The sequence below is a fragment of the Notamacropus eugenii genome, chromosome 6, assembly GCF_028372415.1.
Source record: "Notamacropus eugenii isolate mMacEug1 chromosome 6, mMacEug1.pri_v2, whole genome shotgun sequence".
In the NCBI taxonomy this organism is placed as follows: Eukaryota; Metazoa; Chordata; class Mammalia; order Diprotodontia; family Macropodidae; genus Notamacropus; species Notamacropus eugenii.
This window is the reverse complement of record NC_092877.1, coordinates 225405751-225429704: the sequence shown is the minus strand read 5'-3', so window position 1 is coordinate 225429704 and position 23954 is coordinate 225405751. Positions and strand designations below refer to the sequence as shown.

The 23954-nt window shown below is 38.3% G+C and overlaps 1 protein-coding gene across 1 annotated transcript; it reads left to right on the top strand.

The window, feature by feature from the left end:
* Positions 1-520: 520 nt before the first annotated feature.
* On the top strand, positions 521-1677 carry LOC140512710 (ubiquitin carboxyl-terminal hydrolase isozyme L1). The gene has a single exon (XM_072622032.1). It carries the CDS (start codon positions 597-599, stop codon positions 1266-1268), a length of 672 nt encoding a protein of 223 aa, XP_072478133.1. The 5' UTR covers positions 521-596; the 3' UTR covers positions 1269-1677.
* The last annotated feature ends 22277 nt before the right edge of the window (positions 1678-23954 follow it).

Genomic DNA, 23954 nt, shown 5'->3' with positions numbered 1-23954 from the left:
ATACAGGGATGGGGTGATGTAAACTTGTGAGGCTATTTCTGGCAATATGCCTTCTTTGTCTGATGCCCTATAAAATAGGTGGTTGCTGGTCAGTGAATGAGGAACTTTGGGGGAAACTTAGGGTTGAATGTGCAAATGCTGTATGTGCTTCAACTGGCCCCCACAGAGGCTTGAGGGGAATCTCAGGATTGAGTACACAAGATGGAATTCTGTGTGTGTCTTGATCAGCCCCCATCAAGACTTGGGGGAATCTGTGTTTGCTTCAACTGACCCCCAATGAGACTTGAGGGGATTTAGGAGATGCACAAGTTATACCTGTCTCGATTGACCCCATTGAGAAGTAGGGGTATTTGTTCCCCCTTCTCCCTTGCCCAGTGAGAAGGGTGATTAGGGAATGCTGTAGAAGTTATGCTCCCATTATCAGTAATACTCTTCTGGGAAAACGAGACTAGAATAAAGTATGATTGTTAACCCTTTCTTAGTGCTTTCCTGTCTGACCACATCAAGAGTGAACCTGTGGAGCTCGCTCGCTCGCTCCTGCCTGTCCTTCCCTGCGCTCACCTTGCGCTCGAGACTCGGGGCCGGAACGCGCAAAGATGCAGCTGAAGCCGATGGAGATTAACCCCGAGATGCTGAACAAAGTGCTGACCCGCCTCGGGGTCGGGGGAGACTGGAAATTCGTGGACGTGCTAGGCCTGGAGGAGGATTCTTTGAACTCTGTGCCCTCCCCAGCCTGTGCGCTGCTTCTGCTGTTTCCCCTCACTGCCCAGCATGAGAACTTCAGGAAAAAGCAGATTGAAGAGCTGAAGGGACAAGAAGTTAGTCCTAAGGTGTACTTCATGAAGCAGACCGTGGGCAACTCCTGTGGCACCATTGGCCTTATCCATGCAGTTGCTAATAATCAAGATAAACTGAACTTTGATGATGGCTCAGTTCTGAAACAGTTTCTTTCTGAAACAGCAAAGCTGTCTCCTGAAGACAGAGCAAAATGCTTTGAAAAGAATGAGGCTATTCAGGCAGCCCATGATGCTGTTGCCCAGGAAGGCCAATGTCGGGTGGATGATGAAGTTAACTTCCATTTCATTCTTTTCAACAATGTGGACGGCCATCTTTATGAACTTGATGGACGAATGCCATTTCCTATAAACCATGGGTCCACTTCAGATGACTCAGTACTGAAGGGGGCTGCTGAGATCTGTAGACAGTTCACAGAACGTGAGGAAGGAGAAGTTCGTTTTTCTGCTGTGGCCCTCTGCAAGGCTGCCTAATGTCCTCACAGGAAGGATGTATCTCATGTCTTTCCTCAGCTTTAAAGCACATGCTAACAGTGCAGTCAGAGATGCTTCGATATTTATGGCACAGCTGTTGTATCTTTTTGGTTCTGCAGAATTGCTCCTGCCCCAACCACACCCACATAATGTCAGAGCTTAACTTTTCAGTTTTTGAGCAAAGTTTGATAGAAACTTTTAAGACACAGCATATGTCTGAGGGAATTTCCCTTTCCCACCCCCTTCCCTGGGCTCAGTATTGTGATGTCTTGTGCCCTGAGGAATATCCAGTGCTTTCTATAGCTAGTTTAACTTGTGCCTGTCACTTAAGCCCCTGATTGTGGTTTACTTGTATCTGATAGAAAAGAATAAAAATTTTCTGCTGATTAAAAAAAAAAAAAAAAAAAAGAGTGAACCTGTGCTAGCAGCCCTCCTGTGTGCTGTGTCTATCTGTCTTACACTGTGAAATCGCAGGTCTCAGTTTCTGTTCCTAGTATTGTAGTTGCTGCTGTATTCATCCTTCGTTGCCAAAGAAGACCATGCCATCAGAGAAATGATGACACAACTTGCACTTGACTTTGTTTTGAGTGAGGGTGGACTGTGCAAGGTCACCAGCCTCACTTCTCCTCCTGAGTCATCTGGATCCAGTGACCAGATATTCATCAGGATGATTGGAGATGGCCCAAGATACAATGAGTACCTATTCAGGTACTCACTTAGAGTGAGGTAACACCCACTCATTGAATAGGCCTGTTTAAGAAGTAGTCAGGGGATGGCCCTTTTAATGAGACAAAGAAAGCTAACTAAATCAAGTTGGGAGGGAAACAGCAACAGTTACTATTGATAATCACTCTTAAGCCAGGAGGGTTCAGAAAATAGCCCTTAAGTGGAGCTTGGGCAGGAGTCTAGAGCTGTACAATCTGTGGTCTTCAGAGTGCAGTAGGTTTAAGGTTTTGGGAAAGGAAGAGAAGGGAAGGGAAGGAAAGGGAAGGAAATTATCTCTATTATAAGAGAATGTTACATACATTCCCTTCCAACAAGAGACTCTTAGTACCCAGTTATTAGTATAGTGCATTACAAGGGATTTTGTTGAAATGACTATATGATTAAAGAGAAGAGGTTTCAATGCATTTGCTGAAAAAAAAAAAAGCAAAAGAAACCAACATATTATGATGGATCCCTTCATCTTTTACCTGGCAGGTAATCCTGGAATTATTATCTTCCTCTTTTTTTTCTGATATTTTGTATTCTATCAGAAACAATGATCCAAGGTTTGGCAAACCAAGAAGGTAGATTATAGCAAGAAAGTAGAAGAAATTTAAGAGGTGATATGAGGTGAAAGAAAGAACTGTTAAAAGAACTAAATTGTCAAATTGGGTATAATGACATCAGAATCCAACTCAGAGAGGAAAACACTAAAGAAGATGTGAATGGGGAGGGGAATAGAGTTGGATTTTTCTTAGAATTATGTGTGCCTTTTGAGATTTTAAGGCATATGGAATATTTGAAAAGGGGCTAGAAGTTAAAGGTTTGAAAAAGTTGGAAAGTAATAATGGCTGTATGAGAAAATATAAAAGGAGTTGACTATTTATTCAAAGACAGAGATGGTTAATTTAATATATGAAAGTTGGAGACCAGTTGTGCTTGTATCCCAAAAACCAAATGAGAGGAAATGGGTTTAAACAGTAACAAACAGGAAGTAGATTGAAAGGAGAGAGTAAAACACCTGCACACCTATACATATACACACACCCCTAACTTCTTGATTGTATGAATTACTAAGTGCTGATGTAGACCACTAAGAGAAATTAGAAATTCTTTGAAGGTCCTTGAAATCAGGATAGAAGTATTTGTGGTTTAAATAATCAATCAAGAAGCATTTATTAAATGCCTTCTGTGTGCCAGGCTTTGTGCTAGGTGCTAGAGATACAAAATAAAAAAAATGGAACCGTCTCTGTCCTAAGGAGATGACATTCTATCTTGGGATACAACAAATAGACACACACGTATACACATATGTATATATGCGTATATGCATATGTATGCATGCACATACATACATATGCATATACGCATATATACATATGTGTATGCAAAAGAAACAGGCAATTTTGGGGTGGAAAGGAGACTCTAGCAGGTCTGGGAGTTATAGGTGATAGCGCTTGAGTTGAATTTTGAAGTAGGGATTATAAGAGGGAGATGAAGAAAATATATTCAGTGGAAGGGGACAGCTAGTGCAAAGAAATAAGATAGGAGATGAAGTGTTGTCTATGTGAGGAACATAACAGCCAGTTTAACTGGATGATAGAATGATTGAATGGTACTGTAATGTATGATAAAGCTGGAAAAGCTGGACCTAGGTTTTGAAGGGCTTTAAATGAAAATTCAAGGAATTTGTATTTAATTTGAGGAAGTCACTAGAGTTTATTGAGTGGTGGGACAACATGGTCATACATGCTCATCAGGAATATCACTTTGGCAGCAGTGTGGAGGACAGATGGGAGAGGGGGAACCAATTAGAGGTCTGTAGTGATAGTCCAGGTGAGACATCATGAGGGCCTGAAGTAAGATAGTGACTGTGTGAGTGGAGAGAGTAGGTTGGAAGCTAGAAACATGGCAGCAGAATTGATGAGATTGATTGATTATGTTGGGGAAAGGGAGGGTAGGGAGTCAAGGATGTCAATGAAGTTGTTAACTTAGGTTATTGGAATGATGATGATGATGACTTCAGCAGGAACAGGGGAGTTCAGAAATATTGTGGGACTGAGTGTACTTAGGTATAACTGCAAGAAAGCCAAGTATAGAAGTCATGACCACCTAAGTTCATGTGCTGGTTGGGATAAATTTGGTATTTTTTCCATGATACTTTTAAACTTGCCATTATTTCCTATTCAGTGAGCCTTAGCACTTGCTGGAAGGTAGGTACTGCAGTGGATAGAGCACTGGGTTTGAAGTCAGGAAGACCTGAGTTCAAACTTAGCCTCAGATACTAGTTATGAGAGTCTGAGTAAGTCACTTAACTTCTGCCTGTCTCAGTTTCCTCATTTCTAAAATGGGGATCATAATAGCATGTACCTCACAAGGTTGTTGTGAAGATCAAACAAGATGGTTGTAAAGTGCTTATCACAAGGCATGACATGTAGTAAGTGCTTAATAAATGCTTACTTTCCTTCCTTTCATTTTTCTGAGAAAAGAAGGTAATTTTTCCCCTAAGATCTTTATTTGTCTCTGTGGGCTCTGATTTGCTATGAGAGAGTCTTGAGTGAGGAAAGGGAAGGGGAGAGGTCCTCAACTGGGCATGGTTTCCTAGTGTAGGATGATTGATTGTGCATTCCAATAGAATTATGCAGTTAATTCCATCTATATGATGCTCTGCAATTACTACCTACTTAAACAATGATGGGAGTATTAACAATAATGATAGCAATATTAAGAATCACTCACATTCATGTGGGGCATGGTTTTAAACCATTATTGCCATGGACCCCTTTTTGGTCTGGTATTGTAGCTGGGTGGTGCAATGGATACCTGGGCAAGTCACCCACTTGGCCCAGGTTCCTCATCTGTAAAAATGAGCTGGAGAAGAAAATGACAAACCATTCTAGTATCTTTGGTAAGAAAACTCTAAATGGAATCATGAAGAATTGGACATGACTGAAATGACTGAACAATTTCCCTTATGAGTATAATGTTTTTAAAGTGCAATAAGTAAAATACTTAGAATGACAAAGGCAACCAATTAAATTGGAATATATTTATTAAAATTTTTTTAAAAAAAGTTCATGGACCCTAGGTTAAGAACCTTGATAGTCCTTTAATGCTTGCAAAGCACTTTGGTTAGATTATCTCATTTGAGAAGGGTACCTGTGAACCTCCCTGAATGTGCCCTAGTAATGTTAATGTAAAGGTAGTGATGGGTGGGGGGAAGAGTTAAAGATCTTCCCCACCCATTAATAGGCTTCAGATACTTTTTGTTAATTTCTAATGAGGCACTGGATCATTGAGGGTCCTGCCCTCCAACTCTGAGAAATGTATATATACTCTGAGGTGAAGTTTTACTTTGGGGCTTATTTTTTGGAAGAAGTTTCTTGTGCCAGATGAGACTCTGGGTATCCACTAAGGAGCTCCCTAGCTTTGAAAACCCAGATGTTGGTGCTTCTCTCTCTGGTAACAATGTATGTATGTAATGGTCAGACAGTTGGGAGCTCTGTCTATTGGTCTTTCTGTTTGTAATTTCTGCTTGTAATTTCTGTTTGTATTTTATCTGAAGTTCAGGGTGCTGACTTTTCCCCTTGAAATAAATGAATGATATATGTGCTTGATTAAAGTAGATTGTTGACCCCTCAAAAATTGCTTTTCTTTTAGAAAAGCAGATCCAAGAGCCTGTGCAGCAGGTCCTTTTGTGTATGCCAGGGTCCTTCCTGTTACAGTCCTCAGAAAGAATGTATCCATAGTATTTATTGATAAGGTCAGACCTTATCAAGCACAAAAAACCATAGAATCATAGCATCTAAAAGTATGAAGTGTTATTATCCAAACCAATTTCCCACTTCATGTGGGACTCTCCTTTGGAATATTCCTATTAAATGGTCATCAGTGGAACTGATTTAGGACTGGAAGGGACCTTAGTGTCTAACCCCCTCATTTTACAAAGGGGAAAAGTGAGGCTCATTGAAGTGGGTTACTGAAGTGACTTGCACTTAGTCACATAGACTAAGCAGGGCAGAGTTAAGATAAAATCCCAGGATTTTTGACTCCAAAGGCAATGCTGTTTCCAATTTGCTATTTGTCTTTGGGCAGCTAGGTGGTACAGTGGATAGAATGCCAAGCCTGGAGTCAGGAAGACTTGTCTTTCTGAATTCAAATCTGGCCTCAGATATTTACTCTCCGTGTGACCCCGAGCAAGTCACATAACCTCTTTTGCCTCATTTTCCTCATCTGTAAAAATGAGCCAGAGGTGAAAATGGCAAACCACTCCAGTATCTTTGCCAAGAAAACCTCAAATGGGGTCATGAAGAATCAGATACAACTGAAAAAGGATTGATGTTGTCTTTGATCACTTTTAATGATGAGAAACTCTTCGTTTTTTGGTTGGATAGCTAACAGTAGTCCACTTTGTGGTTATTAGAAACCTCTTATTTATTTTGAATTTAAATCTATCTCCCCTCTGCACTGACTTAATAGTTCTAGTTTTGCCTTTTGGAGCAGCATGTCTCTCCCTTCTTTTACACAGCTATTCTTCAAATATTTGAAGATAAACATCACTGCCAAGTCTTCTCTTTTCCTGGTAACTATTCTCAGTTCCTTTAGCTTTCCTTCCCGTAATATGGATTTGAGACTCTTTAACCATCTTGCCTTTGAGACATTTCAGTTTTTCGATGTTCCTATTACTTAATACATGACACCAAGAAATTGTGTGACCTTGGAGGGATATTTTTGGGGGGTCCTCATTTTTTATTTCTTTGATATAATGTTGTTGTTCCATCACCTTTTCCAGCCATGCCTGACTCTTTGTGACCCCATTTTGGGATTTTCTTGGGAAAAATACTAGAATGGTTTGTTATTTCCTTCTCTAGTTAATTTTATAGATGAGAAACAGAGGTAAGCAGGGTAAAGTGACTTTTCTAAGGTCACACAGTTAATAAGTGTCTGAAGCCATCTTTGAACTCAAGAAAATGAGTCTTCCTGACTCTAGGCACAGTCCTCTATCCACTGTGCCACCTAGCTGCCCTATATTGGTATAATGAACTACTGGCAAAGAAGCTCCCTTTTCTCAGTGCACTTTGTTTTTTTTCTTTGCAACTGAGCACTAGTATGACTTGTCCAGAGCTATATGATCAGTGAGTCAGAGGCCGGACTTGAATGCAGGTCTTCCTAACTCCAAGGCTGGATCTTGCTCCACTGTGCTATACTTCCTCTCAGACAAGACATATTCCTTCTAGGTCTTCTCTCCTCCATCCTAGGCATTCTCAGCTCATAACATAGTTTTGAGATCCATTATCATTTTGATTATATTACCTATGTTACACACTTCAGTTTGTCAATGTCCCTCTTAATTTATATGTGACGTTTAGATATAGTCTGACCCATGCAATGAAATAATCACCTCCTACTATATTTCTATAATATAACTTGTGATCAGAAAAATGCATGGGGTTTTCCCATGAACAGTTTGTTGTTAAGCCAACTCTTCCATTCTGTACTGATGTCTTTTTTAAAACCTAAATCCTTTCTATATATTCATCCCTACTAAGTTTCATTTGAGTAGATTTAGTCTATTCCAGTTTGTCACATTTTTTTTGGATCCCAATTTGTAATTTAATATATTAGTCATTCTCCCCATATTTGAAACTGTGACAGTCCATAAAGCCTCTCTGACTTTTCTGGCCTCTCTTGAGATTCACAAGACCTAGTTGCACTGGACTATTTCTATTTTAGGCAAGCCCTTTTCTCCTCTTTTTTGGGTAGAGAGTACATTTGTAAGCTAGAGGTCCTCATCAGCTAATTCCTAGCTTTTTCCTAATGACATCAGATTCATGGAACCAGACACACCAGAATATACATATATGTATATATATATATATATATATATATATATATATATATATATATATATATATATATATATATATATATATATATATATAAACCCATGACCCTTCCCTACACTATTGGGCTGCCTTGGTGTGGAGGAGATGAGGAATCCAGAGGACCCATCCACCATCTAGGTAGATTGATAAGAGCTTTACAGAATATTGGTATGCCAAGTTTAAGAGAGGACATGAGGAAGAACATGGTTGTTTCCATCATTTCAATCTTTCCCCATCTACTGCACCCTGATGTCATTGTAGCAAATATTCAGCTACTTCCTTGACTGTCTATATTATGGATGTAATCACTGATGAAAGAGAGGAGGACTAAGGATAGGTCATTGGGCCACTCTACGAGAAATCTCCCTCCTGAATGACCATTTCTCAAGGATGTTGTAGACAAAAATACATATTCAAGGCAGGGGTTAGACTGGATGACTTCTAATGACCAACTTTTAGAGTCCATGACTATGTTTTTGTCAGCAACCCTTGCCAAATACACTTGTTTATAATTTCTGGATTCCTCCCTTTTCTCCTTATGGAAAATTGAGACATTTTGAAAATTAGGAAAATATTCATGGAGTCCTCACTAGATTGAATGAGGAACTGAATTCCCAGATTAGAGACACTCTATGCAAAATAGAGAGAAGTTAGAAGCTTATAATAGTACTTTACCTTCATTCTGTTTTCCCTAGGGTCTTCAGAAAGAGGTGAGTTCTCTTAATGAAAGACTCTTCTTCTAAGATAAAATATGCCAATACAGTGAGATTGAAAAAAAAGAGTTCTAAAGGTAAATTTCATTTCTAATTTTAAAAGCCATGCTGTATTTATTTAATTCACTTGTCTGAAAATAGATGGATAGTAGAACCACTTAAGAATCTGAGAGTATCTTTTATTTTGCATATTAATTTATGCACCCATAATGAATGCAAACAATCATATAAATGCACTCAATAATAATAATTGTACTACTGATCTGTATACTTTTAATTTAATTGAATGGGTTTATCCTGTTTTCTATGTTACTTGCTTCAGATGTCAAGCTGTTCTTACAAATCAAGGCATTTGGTATCTATGATCCTATGCCTTTTAGTAAGCAGATACTGTGTCACCTAGCCTTCCAGGGCCATAGGAGCTGTCTCATTCTCTGAGGAGGCTCTCATCATCTTTGATTTATGCAGAGTCTTGACAAGGCCCAATTCTGACCTACCATATTTAGCTTGGGACACCAAAGCATAACAAAGCCCAGAATTGCAAACGAAAAGGAAATGACATTCATTTCTAAAAGTCTTTGGACCTTTAAAAGAAATCAGTGGACTAAGCCTGAATACTCTGTCTGAGAAGTTTCAGCATTGATGGCTTATTAGCCTTATCCATTTTGCTCTTTGTCTACATTATGGGCATTTCAAAGTTCATGACTGAGGCTGGGTAAAACAAAAATGATCATTTTCCACACTTATCAATGTGGATGCCACAATGCACATCTTTTCTGAAAAGACTGTTAACTGGAACCACTCGGGACCAATACAAACAAGAGACATTAAGCTTTGATGTTGTGAGAAGGATGTATTCACTACTGTGCATCTTGTTTTATATCTGAAGTATATTGATCCAGTCATCTCTTCCATTAACCTCAGTGCTACAATTGAGACTGGGCACTTCTAGACATAGCCTGAATCATTTGTCTGACAGGGTCTGTAGGACATTAAGGACTGTATCAGTAAGACTGACATACACAGAGGGGCCTGATATCACAGGTTCTTAGATCTGCATTTATAAAAGGAAAGGCAACTTTTGAGAGGTCAACAATCATTTTAATCAAGCACATGTGTCATTCACTTAGTTCAGGGGAAAAAGTCAGCACCCTGAACTTCAGAAAAAATGCAGAGAAATCAAAGGTCAACAGACATACTTCCAAATGTCTGACATAAGCAATATATACATCATGGATCAACAGACAGATCCAACTATCTGTTACCAGAGAGGGAAGCTCCAACATCTGTGTTTTCAAAGCTTGGGGTGTTCCTTAGCAGCTTCCCAGAGTCTCATCTGGCCAAACAAAACACTTTCAGTCAGTAAGCTCCAAGGTAAAACCTCACCCTCAGAATATTTATACATTTTTTAGAGTCAGAGGGCATCACAGCCCTTGGGAACCAGTGCCTCATTAGAAACTTAACAAAAGGTGTGAGCCTTCCTACAAATCTTCTCAGGCCCATTAATAGGTGGGGAAGATGTTCTTTAATCACGTTAAAATAATTAACAATACAAATACTTATATTGTTTGTAGTTGAAGAAACTCTTGTTTCTGTACTTAACTCCTAGTAAAGACTCTTGGTTGATAAAGTCAAAATTCAAAGAGAGGCACTTGATTATACTAAAACAAAAAGATCCTATTTTGCTTGCCATTATAAGGACCAAGGAATTATAGCAGGAACTTCATGATTTCTATGCATATGGATAGGAAATGAATAATATGTAGATGTCCACACAAGTTAGCAGATAGAAGATAATATATATCAATGCTATTTTAATAGATGTTACGTAAGAATCAGTTTATTATTATTTGATTCATCAAAAAACTTGTTAAGCACCACTTATATGTAATATAAAATGCAGTGGAAAGTAAAGAATAGAGCACATGTCAATATCCCTTTAATAAATGGAAACTCTCAGATTAGAATAAGAGTTTATTGATAATTATTTAATTCAGCAAATAACTTACTAAACATCACTTATGTGTAAGATAGGTGGAAGTGTGTGATAATGGATAGAGTGCTGGTATCAGAGCCAAGAAGACTGAGTTGAAGTCCTTCCTCAGACAAATACTATCTATATGACTCTGAACAAGTCACTTAATGTCTCAGTGCTCTCAATACTAAGTTTCAGAGAAGGGGCTACCCTACACTGGTAGAGGAAAATTTCTCCTTCAGGTCATTTCCCCTACCAACAAAATAATGGGCTCAGTCCTTATTCCTATCCTATGTGTGAAACACTATGCTAGGCAGTGGAATGTAAAGATTGATATAACACAGGCCTTGTTCTAATGCGAGATGAGAGCAAGAAGGCCATATTAATAAATCACCACCATATGATATAAGTGCAAAGGATCAAGCCAGGTAAAATGTTTTTTTCTTGTTTTTTTTTTTTTTTTTTTAGCATGGCATGCTGCACATATTGTCAGACACAGTCAATGTAGTCTAATTTGCTGAACTGCTTTAAACTCCTGTTTTTTCTTTATTATTAATGAATACAATACAAACTAGGGTTACATATGTGTGTGCATTCATCCTTCGTTGCTGAAGAAGACCATGCCACCAGAGAAATGATGACGACTTACACTTGAATTTGTTCTGAGGGAGGGAGGGCTGTGCAGATCACCAGCCTCCCTTGTCCTCCAGAGCCATCTGAATCCAGTGACCAGATATTCATCAGGATGACTGGAGATGACCCAGGATGAGGCATTTGGGGTTAAGTGACTTGCCCAAGGTGACACAGTTAGTGAGTTTTAAGTGTTTGAGGTGAGATTTGAACTCAGATCCTCCTGACTCCTGCACTGATGCTCTATCCACTGCACCCCTAGCTACCACAAATTAGGGAAGAGGAGGAGAAGACTCATATTCAGAAATAAAAGTGGTGTAAAAACAAAAGATAGCAATACAGATTAAACAATTTTTAAAAATCTAAAATAGCTATTATTAATTCCATAATACTTCCAAATTAATTTGTATTTTAATAATCACAATAGCATCTCCAAATATTTACATAAAGAGGCAGCTAATAGCATAGTTGATAGAGTGCCAGAAAGACCTAAGTTTAAATCCAGCTTCAGACACTTACTAGCTGTGTGACCCTGGGCAAAGTCATTTAACCCTGTTTGTGTCAAATCCTTCTCTGTAAAATGAACTGGAGAAGGAAATAACAAACTACTTCTCCAGTATCTTTGCCAAGAAAACCCCAAAAAGGGATCACAAAGAATTGGAGACAACTGAAAACAAGTAACAACAACAACACCATATATATACACAAGATATTTATATAGTATGATTGTCTTTGTTGCTAACTATTTAATGAGATAACTGGCATGAATATGGATTCTGCACTGTCTTTCAATCTGACTGTTCACCTCCTTAATTTTCCACCCTCTCCCAGTCTTTCTTTTTTCATGAAATATTTTATTTTTCAGTGTTAATAATTAGTGATCCTACATTTCATGTCCATTGAACATAAGATGATAAAATATCAAGCAGGAAATTCTTTCTGGTATGTTTTCCCTTGATTTGAACTCAATTCTTTCCTTGCTGCTAAACAAGGAAATTAAGCTTTTCCTTGTTACTTACCATCTTCACTGTTACTGCAACTACAACCATCTCCAAAGACACTGCCCTAGAGAAAGAAGCTTTTGAATAAAATAAAGCCAGCAACAGAATAGAGCAAATAAATAATTTAAAAGTAATCCAATCAAAAGTATTCTCAGTAGAAACAGAAGTACAGGAAGATAAGCAATTTGTCCAAGGTCGGTCAGTTGGTTGGTTGTTCTTTGGTCTTGAGGACCTTTAAAATAACATCGCTATGCTGTGGTCAAAGTGCAGTGTGTCTGACTGTGGCTGATCAGACCAATATGAGCTTGGAAGGCTCTACTACAGGTTGGGCACAAATAGTCCATATGAACATTTGAAGTGAAGACATCTCTAATTCTGCACATTTTTAACTACTGCAATTCTACTGTGTTCATAGAGCACAGCAGCTTTTCTAATGCAGACATACCATGCTGGGTGGCTATGCCTGTGTCTCCCATGCTGCACAATTTATGCCAAAGTTCTTCAGAAAGACCTGGAGAGTATCCTTGTATTCTTTCTTCTGACTCCTATTTCAGGACTTGCCTAATGAGTTCTCTATAAAATAGTGTTTCAGGCAAATGTATGTTTGTCATTCAAGCAAACTGTATAACTCGTTGGCATGTACTCTACTCTCACACTGGAGTGTACTGCTTGGAAGTTTATGTTGGGAAAGGACCTCAATGTCAGGCATCTTATCTCGTCAGTTAGTCTTCAGAATCTTCTTTTTTTTATGTTTATTTTTTATTTTTAGTTTTCAACATTCATTTCCACAAAATCTTGAGTTACAAATTTTCTCCCCATCTCTCCCCTCCCCCACTCCAAAACACTGTGCATTCTGGTTACCCCTTCCCCCAATCTGCCCTTTTTTCTATCATACCCCTCCCTTCCCTTATCCCCATCTTCTCTCTTCTTGTAGGGTAAGATAGATTTCTATACCCCATTATCTGTATTTCTTATTTCCCAGGTATATGCAAAAACAATTCTCAGCATTCGTTCCTAAAACTTTGAGTTCCAACTTCTCTCCCTTCCTACCTCCCCACTCATCTCCACTGAGAAGGCAAGCAATTCAATATAGCCTATATATGTGTAGTTTTGCAAAACACTTCCATAATAATCACGTTGTGTAAGACTAACTATATTTCCCTTCATCTTATCTTGTTCCCCATTTATTCTTTTCTCTCTTTTGACCTTGTTCCTCTCCAAAAGTGCTTACTTCTAATTACTCTCTCCTCCCATTTGCCCTCCCTTTTATCATCCCCCTCACCCCACTTATCCCCTTCTCCTCTACTTTCCTGTAGTGTAAGATAGATTTTCATACCAAATTGAGTGAGCATGTTATTCCCCTCTTAAGCCAAATGTGATAAGAATAAGCTTCATTTTTTCCCTCTCATCTCCTCCCTTTTCTCCTCCATTGAAAAAGCTTTTTCTTGCTGCTTTTATGAGAGATAATTTGCCCCATTCCACTTCTTCCTTTTTTCTCTCAATATATTCCTCTCCCACCGCTTATTTTTTTAGATATCATCTCTTCCTATTCAACTCACTCTGTGCTCTCTGTCTCTCTTTCTCTCTATGTTTTTTTTTAATTAATTAAATTTATTTATTTAACTTTTAACATTCATTTTCACAAAATTTTGGGTTACAAATTTTCTCCCCTTTTCTCCCCTCCCCCCCTCAACACCAAGCATTCTAATTACCCCTATGACCAATCTGCTGTCTCTTCTATCATCCCTCTCTGCCCTTGTCTCCGTCTTCTCTTTTGTCCTGTAGGGCCAGATAGCTTTCTATACCCCTTTACCTGTATTTCTTATTTCCTAGTGGCAAGAACATTACTCGACAGTTGATCCTAACACTTTGAGTTCCAACTTCTTTACCTCCCTCCCTCTCCACCCCTTCCCTTTGGAAGGCAAGCAATTCAATATAGGCCAAATCTGTGTAGTTTTGCAAATGACTTCCATAATAGTTGTGTTGTATAGGACTAACTATATTTCCCTCCATCCTATCCTGTCCCCCATTACTTCTATTCTCTTTTGATCCTATCCTTCCCCATGAGTGTCGACCTCGAATTGCCTCTCCTCCCCATGCCCTCCCTTCTATCATCCCCCCACTATGCTTGTCCCCTTATCCCCCACTTTCCTGTATTGTGAGATAGGTTTTCCTACACAAATGAGTGTGCATTTTATTCTTTCCTTTAGTGGAATGTGATGAGAGTAGACTTCATGTTTTTCTCTCACCTCCCCTCATTATCCCTCCACTAATGAGTCTTTTGCTTGCCTCTTTTATGAGAGATAATTTGCTCCATTCAATTTCTCCCTTTCTCCTCCCAATATATTTCTCTCTCACTGCTTGATTTCATTTTTTTTTTAAGATATGATCCCATCCTCTTCAATTCACTCTGTGCACTCTGTCTCTATGTATGTGTGCGTGTGTGCATGTGTGTGTGTGTAATCCCACCCAGTACCCAGATACTGAAATGTTTCAAGAGTTACAAATATTGTCTTTCCATGTAGGAATGTAAACAGTTCAGCTTTAGTAAGTCCCTTATGACTTCTCTTTGCTGTTCACCTTTTCATGGTTCTCTTCATTCTTGTGTTTGAAAGTCAAATTTTCTTTTCAGCTCTGGTCTTTTCATCAAGAATACTTGAAAATCCTCTATTTCATTGAAAGACCAATTTTTCCCCTGAAGTATTATACTCAGTTTTGCTGGGTAGGTGATTCTTGGTTTTAGTCCTAGTTCCTTTGACTTCTGGAATATCCTATTCCATGCCCTTTGATCCCTTAATGTAGAGGGTGCTAGATCTTGTGTTATCCTGATTGTATTTCCACAATACTTGAATTGTTTCTTTCTAGCTGCTTGCAATATTTTCTCCTTGACCTGGGAACTCTGGAATTTGGCCACAATGTTCCTAGGAGTTTCTCTTTTTGGATCTCTTTCAGGTGGTGTTCTGTGGATTCCTTGAATATTTATTTTGCCCCCCGGTTCTAGAATCTCAGGGCAGTTTTCCTTGATAATTTCATGAAAGATGATGTCTAGGCTCTTCTTTTGATCATGGATTTCCATCTATTCCCATAATTTTTAAATTGTCTCTCCTGGATCTGTTTTCTAGGCCAGTTGTTTGTTCAATGTGATATTTCACATTACCTTCTCTTTTTTCATTCTTTTGGTTTTGTTTTGTAATTTCTTGGTTTCTCATAAAGTCATTAGCTTCCATCTCTTCCATTCTAATTTTTAAAGAACTATTTTCTTCAGTGACCTTTTGAACCTTCTTTTCCATTTGGCTAATTCAGCTTTTTAAAGCATTCTTCTTCTCATTAGCTTTTTGGGTCTCTTTTGCCAATTAAGTTAGCCTATTTTTAAAGGTGTTATTTTCTTCACCATTTTTTTTTTTTGGTCTCCTTTAGCAAGCTGTTGACTTGGTTTTCATGATTTTCTTGCTTTGCTCTCATTTCTCTTGCCAATTTTTCTTCCACTTCTCTTACTTGATTTTCAAAATCTTTTTTGAGCTCTTCAATGGCCTGAGACCATTGCATATTTATTTTGGAGGTTTTAGATGCAGAAGCTTTTAGGTCTTTTTTAGACTTTTAGGTCTTCCTCTGATGGTACACATTGTTCTTCCTCATCCAAAAGAATGGAAGAAAATACTTGTTCACCAAGAAAGTAACCTTCTATAGTCTTTTTTTCTCCCTTGTTTGGACATTTTTCCAGCCAGTTACTTGACTTTTGAGTCCTTTGTCAAGAGGAGGTATACTTTGGAGGCCTGTAAGTTCTCAGTTCCTCCAAGGTGGCACAATCAAGGGACTGCACTCTGATCTGGCAGCAACCACAGGCACTCTGACCCAGGATCTGCCTGCAGGGTTCCCTCTCCAGAACCTCCACCAGCTCCATTGCCAGCATTCTTTCTCAACCCAGGATGAGCTCATAGCTCAATTCCCCTAGGGTCTTTAGGGGGAGGGCTCCAAAAATAGATGCTATCACTGCAGTGGCTGCTGTTGGCAGGTTCAGACTGCATTCCCTTCTCACACAAGTGAAGGGGCTTTCTCACTGACCTTTGAAGTTGGTCTTTGACATTTGTGGGTTGAGCATTCTGGGAACTGCTGCTGCCAGTGGCTCCCTGAAGCTTTTTCTGGGTCCTGTTCCTGCCACACTATGTGGCCCACACTAGGCTGTGCTCTATGCCTGGTGCAATAGACCTTTCCTTTCGACCTTCCAGGCTGTCTTGGGCTGGAATCTCTTTCACTCTGTCGTTTTGTTGCTTCTGCTGCTCTAGGATTTGTTTAAAGTAATTTTTTACAAGTATTTGATGGGCTACAGTGGGGAACTTCTACAGGTCCATCTTTCTACTCCACCATCTTCAGGTCAGGTAAAATGTTAAGAACTCTCTGAGGAAAGAGAAATCTTTTCCTGTGACTGTTGGGAAGGGGGAGGAGCAGTCACAGTGGGCTCCATGAAAGAGGTTGCACTTATACTGAGTCTTGAAGAAAGGGAAGGACTAACACTGGTGTAGATTATGAAGCCTTTCATCTCTATATTAGACTCTTAGCATCATAGTCTCTGACCTCCTTGAGGGAAGGTCTTAGAATTTAGGAGTTATTAGGAGCAATGGATTCACTAGGAAAACAGTGGTGGAAGAGCTGATTCTCACTATGGCAAGGTTACTTTTGCAGCTTAAAATATGTTTTAACTGTACCTAATGGGGAAAAAAATATCAAGTTACACATGAGGACTTTATTGACTTCAAATAAATTGCCAGAGAATTCATCATTCTGTCTCTAGCAAGGATACTCTTGTGAAATATAGTATGAAGTTGCATTGATCTCTGAATAAGACCTGGGTATCTCTGGGCAATTCTTATATGTCAGTCATTCCATATTCCTCGAAACCACATATTAAAGAAAAAAAGAAAATTGAAACAGAATTTAATTAAAAATAATACAGTCCTGAAATAATACTCATGATATAGCATAAAGGCCATGCAAAGACACTCCATATTATATTAATTTATAATTACAATTTATTAAGAGATTCCATTGCCTTATTGGATCATAGATTAGGTAGGGTTCTCATAGGACATCTAATCAAGGCCCCTTATTTTACAGTTATGGAAATGATGTTCACTGACATACCCAAGGTTATACAGGTGATATCAATTACTCTCATAATTTAAAAAATTTCTACTTTGTCTTATTATCTTAAACTTGATTATCTCCTTCTGAATAGCCCATTTTGTTGCTCTGAAATCACTGTCTCTGTGATTTCTCCACCTATTTCTCAGGAAGTCTCAGAAGCTGTGAACATTTAAAAGCTATATAAGTAGAAAAGCCTCAACTGAGAACTGTGAAGATTTAATTATTGCTATTATGACATGAATTCACAGTGAACAATCAAAACAAAGATTTCTGTGTGATCCAAGATGCAGGATAAGATAAAAAGGCATGATTGTTCCAGAGTAAATCCAAAACATCCGTGCCCCCACTCCCCCCCAAATCCCAACTCTAGAGTTACACTGTGTTAACCAACATCATGAAAACAAAGCAACATTACAATAAGAACTATAGGAGTATCATCAAAGAAGCAATCCCCTCCCTCCCAACATACTACCTAAAGTCTATTCATATGATATGACCATGATGCAAATTTCTTTCTTGGCTTCCTCCTCTCCCATCAAAGTAGAAGAAACAATCAACTCAGTAACAGGCTTAGGAGAATACACATTCACTTTTGGCACTTTACCCGCCTCTACAACACTTTTTTTCAAGAAGGAATTTTTTTTTCAATTCAATCTTTTATGGAAAATGATGTTCCTTTTTAACAACCATTTATTGATCACATTAAGTGTTTGGGGAGATGCAAAGGTTAATATAACTGGATCCTTTTCCCAAAGAACTTAACACTCTATGTTGTTGGTTGGTAGAGTGAGAGTAAGGCAAATAAAAGAAACCTTAATATGGGGCAAATGGATTAATGCTGTAAGTGACACAAGCAAGGTGCTTTGAAAATAAAAAAGAAGGGGACTTCAATGGAGGAGGAGTGGAGGTGAGGCTAGAGGGGGGCAAGTTGCACAAGTGAACCTTATGGAACTCTTAAGCCTAGTCTTGAAGCATAGGCAGGATTTTGATAGGCAGAGAAGAATATTTTAGGTGAAGTGAACAGCATGAGCAAGAGTTTAGGGGTAGGGGAGCACAGAAATCATGATTCTCTTTTAGAAATAGTGACTAGTCCAATTCTAACTTGAGAATAGGGAGTAGGAAATAAAACTGTAAAAGGAGGTTGGATCCAGATTGTGAAGGGATCCAAATGCCATTGTGGATCTATAGGAGAACCTGTTGTTAGATGTTAAACTCCCTGAGATACAGCATAGTGTAGGAGAAAGAGTGGTTGTAGTCAGAGGACTGAAGTTTCAGCCTTTACTCTGCCACTTCATGCTTTGTGATCTTGGATAAGTCACTTAATTTTTCCATGTCTCAGTTTCCTGATTTGTAAACTATGAGATTTGAACTAAATGACCTCTGAAGTCCTGTTCAGTTCTAAGTCTATGGTTCCAGGATTCTTTTCTCCCTTTATTTTTCTTTTATCTTTGTGCAAGTCTTGTCATCATTTCTCTGGTGTCATGGTCTTCTTTGAAAACAAAGGATGAACACAACAACATCAACATTTTTGAGCATGTCTTTGACATTGATAACATGATGTCTACTTTTGCTTTTAATCTATGGAAAGAAATATAGATCCCTACTGTGTGGCCTCTGAAATTAGGCCAGAATTCTCTTTTAGATCAAAGGAGATATATTTGTAAAAAGCTTAACACAATGCCTCTCACATAGTAAGTAGGTGTTCAATAAATATTTGGTCTTTTCCTTTCTTTTCCTCTTTTAAATTTTCTTTTTTTTGTCTCTCCCTCATTTTTAAGGGTCAAGGACTTTACCTGTGATTTTATTGGTATCTTGAATACCAGCATAAGGAAACTCCTGCCAATGCAGACTGGCACATTCTCCATAACATAGTTTTAGACAATTGTCTGGATCCCTATGAAGTCAGTTGTCTTACAGAGGTAGGGCTTGACCTCTCTTCAAGATAGAGCACTATGTGAAGCTGCCTCTCCTTTTCTGGGTTTTCTAAGTTTTTGCAATGCTAGTAATCATGGGGTTGTTGAATTAACAAGTGGAAAAAATTGTATGTATTAAAAGAAAAGTATGCTATAGATCTTACAAGATGTACATGTGATCTAATAGTATCACTGCAATGTAGTATAATGAGGCATATAATTAGAGTATAGCAACAGAAAGATGTACTTTCTGCAAATGCAATAGATTAGAAAAAAGGAGAATTGTATATCAAATAATATATTCCTGTGAGAAAAATCCGCAAATTGAAGGGAGGAAGCATAATAGAGAATACAGAGGTAAGAATAAAAGGGAGAGATGAGATATTATGGTGAGAATGTAATATAGACCACCCAGTCATCAGGAAGAATTGACTGATGAATTCCTAATGCAGACCATGAAGCTGGCATAGAAATAAGGTATAGTTGTAATAGAGTATTTCAGCTCTTTAGATATTAGCTGAAGGTTTGTTTATTAGAATCAGAACATCTCATATTTCTTGACCTACTTTTCTGATTCCATATTTCACTGGAAACCAAGTGTTTGTTGACTGGAAAATGCTTTGAAAAATTATGGCATATTAATGTTATAGAAGAATGTATGGTAAGAAAAGATGAATATAAAGAAATTAGAGAAATGTGGGTCAATTTGTATGAATTGATTCAGAGTGAAATAAACAGAACTAAGGGAAGAATATATAACAATGATGACAGTGATTATCACAATGTAAATGAGATCACTAAACAGAAGTCAAACCCTGAGTAATGGAGATAAAAAGGAAAGACTTGAAGCAGAGATAATAAAACATTTTTCCTTCTCTTCAGTGAAAAAGTGTAGGACTATAAAGATAGAATATTTTGTGTAATGTCAGGATTTCAGATTTGGATATTTTTGCTTTATTGTTTTTCTTTGTTGTAAGAGAATATTCCCAAGCCATTCCCCAACTGTTAAAGGGTCAAAGAATATGAACAGGCAATTTTCAGATGAAGTGACCAAAACTATCTCTAGGCATATGAAGAAGAACTTTAGATCATTTTTGATTAAAGAAATGCAAATGAAAAAATGGACTTAGCTAGCAGACATTAAGTAAGCAGCTGAATTCTGTTCTGGTCATTTTGTGAGGCATGTTACAATTCTCTTATGCTTATCACGGAATTCTTTCAGTAGAAATAAATTACCTGTCATATCTAATTCATCCAAATAATTTTGTTCCTTGAATATCTTTTTTACTTTCTCCTTGGAGGGAAACCCTAGGCTAGATTCAACAGTAGAACTGTCTTCAGAATAGGCAAGGTGGGAGTAACAAGGCAATGAATGAATGTGAGAAGGGGAACTCAATCCCCTAAACTCCCTTAGTGGTGAACTAGTTTCACAACCATGTGACCAGAGAGAGGAGAGGTACAAGTACCCTCACCCCCTCTGATTCCCAACAGGGACTGCTTCTAATTTCTATGTTAGAAATAGAAGACTGTGGGACATTTTCTATATGTATAGTAGACTTTGGAGAAGTGAATTTTAAGGAATTCAGAGGAAAAATAGAGCCAGGACATTTTACTGGGTGTTATGGAGACTTGACTGATGTAATGATGTAACTTGATATTTCCAATTTCTCTGCTTGTCTCTTCAAGTCCCTTGGAGGAGAGGAGAAAATGGACTAGGGCTGAGATTAGGGGAAGGATAGGCAAGGTTAGCTCTCTCCCCTCCTCCTGTTCCTGTAGGCATTCACTACGACTCAGGGTTTCTTAAGTTTTTTCCACTCTGGACCCCTTTTCCAGGTTCAGCAGCATTGGTTGGTGGTTGTGTGACTTGAGGGCATGCACAGTGCAAAGTGTGCATGTTTTGTGTTCAGAATTAAGGCTGCAGTGAAATTGTGTGATGCAACACAGGCAGTTTGATTTTTAATTAACTTTTGGCCCTTCCACATTCAGAAACCTTTCACTGTTGCCAAATTTCTCATGACTCCATATAGAGTCTTGACCCAAAGTTTAAGAACCATTGCCCATGTGACTTGTCCAATTCCTGTTTTTTGTTTTGTTTTGTTTAGACATCATATGATGACCAAGCATAGTTGTTATGTGGTCTGTGTTTATTCTTAATTGCAACCATAGTACCTGGATGTACCTGGTGGATGACTAGGATTTGGTGCTGAGAGAGAAAGAAGCCTGACTCCTTTATCTAAAATATCAAGGGTATTTAAAATTCTATCTTGGGGACTCTGAGCTAAAATAGAAACTTTTATGATATTAATTATTAAAAACTTTTGATAAGTTTCCCAGAAGCAGAATTTAAACTAGATCCAGGGGTTGGTACCCGATAATGAAATTTGAAAAACAAAACAATTGCAATAGAACATGAGCTAGGTAGCCATGGCAGTCTGGTGAGGAGGTTGGATATGTGTGAGCCACTTAATTTCCTACCTAACCCCTCACAAGCGTGCCCTGGGGAAGAGAGAAAATAAGGAAATGAAGAAAATAAACATTTATTAAATGACAACTGTATGTCAGGCACTGTGCTAAAACACTACAGATAGCTCATTTGGTCTTCACAACAACTCTGTGAGGTAGGAGGTATGATTATTCCTATTTTATAGTTGAGGAATCTGAGGCAAATCAAAGTTACATGACTCACCCAGGGTCACAACAGCTAGTGTCTGAGGTCACATTTGAACTCAGGCCTTCCTGACTCTAGGCCTAGCACACTGTCTTCTGTACAATCTAGCTGACTGAGGAGTAGGAGGAGTAGGAGAAAGGAATAATGTAGTCTGGGAAGAAAGAATATGCCCCCAAATTCCAAAGGTGGGGCCCAGAGGTAGGATGATGCACTACTCTCCCTTTTGCTTCTACTTTCTACCTTAAGCTTCCAAATTTTTCCAGTCAAGGACGCTTGTTGGTTACATGTACATGTTATCTCCCTTGCTAGAATGTAAGGTATACTGATTTTCAGAAAGGATCTTTCAAACTGCAAACTCATGAATTTAGTAACCATTTTTGGTAAAATTTTAAGATGGATTATTTAAAGGATTTTTATGAGCTTTGAGGCATACCTAATATGTTGGATGATAGAATCGTAATGACGAATTGGGATGAAGGCTCATGTTTAATAAGATGGAATTTAATAGGAATAAATATAAAGTCTGGCACTTGGGTTAAAAAAAATTATTTTTACAGTATAAGACAGTGCTGACATGGCTATAAAACAGTTTCTATTTTTGTGAACTGCAAATTCAACAGGGGCCAGCATTGTGAAATAGCAGTGAAAGAAGCTGATCTTAGGATACCTTATTAAAATATCATGTTGAGTTCTGACAATCACATTTTAGTTAAGGACATTGACAGATTTGAGTTTGTTTATGGTTAAGGGGACTCAGTATTACATAGTATATTAAGGGAACTCAACACCACACACACACACACACACACACACACACACACAGAATCAGTTGAAGTGGGTATCTTTAGCCTGGAAAAATGATGATGAGGCATGATTTAATTCAATAAACATTTATTAAGCACCTACTAAGTATAATGCATTGTATCCATTTCTGGAGAAGATAACAAGGTTAGATGTGATGTGGTCCCTGTTTTCATAGAACTTCTAATCTAATAGGGAGGTTGGACCCAGATACATATAAGTATTTCTTGTTGTTCAGTCATTCAGTTGTATGTAACTGGGGTTGTTTGCCATTTCCTTCTCCAATGTGTCCCCATTTTATAGATGAGGAACTGAGGTAAATAGGGATTAAGTGACTTGCCCAAGATCACATAGCTAGTCAGATCCTCCTGACTCCAGGCATGGTGGTCTATCTACTCTACCACCTAGCTGCTCATATATAAATATAGTCAAAGAATTATACATATTATATGTATCAGAGAGTATAAATGAAAAACTAAGTGAGATTTGAGGTTTATATATCTCCAGGTGGTAGTTTAATAAGGTATTATGACTCAAATGCTCCCATTTTACAACTGATACTCTAATAAATTAAAAAGTGTGGAAGGAAAGAAAGCCCTCATGGATGTCCTGAGGAGGAGGAATGCTCTTGACTTGGCCTTACTCAGTGCAGTCACCTGATCGTATAAGATCAATATTGGAGCAAAAATGAAAATCTCAGAGGTCATTTGATAGTTAACAAAAAGATTTACTCAGCTATAGTGAGAGACAAATGTTCAACAAAGATAGATACTGAGGATATCTCTAATTGATTCAGCAGAGGAAACTCTCTTGCTTAATTTACCTACTATAATCTGCCACCTAAGCACCTAAGAGTCCATAGAGCTCTCCCAGCCTCTTTGCACTCTGGTGACCAGGAAGTGATGGCAACACCTTGAACCTTTAGTCTTGAGTCAACCAAGACTTGAGGATATAGATAGCCTCAGTATCTTTTTAAGGCAGAATTATCTTAGAGTCACGATTTCTTAGGGTGACAATATTGCTCCTCCCACAAGAAATAATGTTGCCAACCCTGAATGAGATACTAGAAAAGAGAGATTATTTTTTTTGTCCCAACAAATTTCAGTGAAAAAGCATTCTTACATCTTTGCTACTAGAGAGAAGGTGCTATAGCCAGTTTATTTCTCAGCAACCCTCCCCCTAGTTCTAACCTATACACTGCTTACTCCATAATAATGCAACTCTTTCTTTGTGTACCTTCAGGCTACCTTTCT

Coding starts and splice junctions, on each gene's coding strand:
- LOC140512710 (XM_072622032.1), top strand. CDS start 597: ATGCAGCTGAAGCCGATGGAGATTAACCCCGAGATGCTGAACAAAGTG.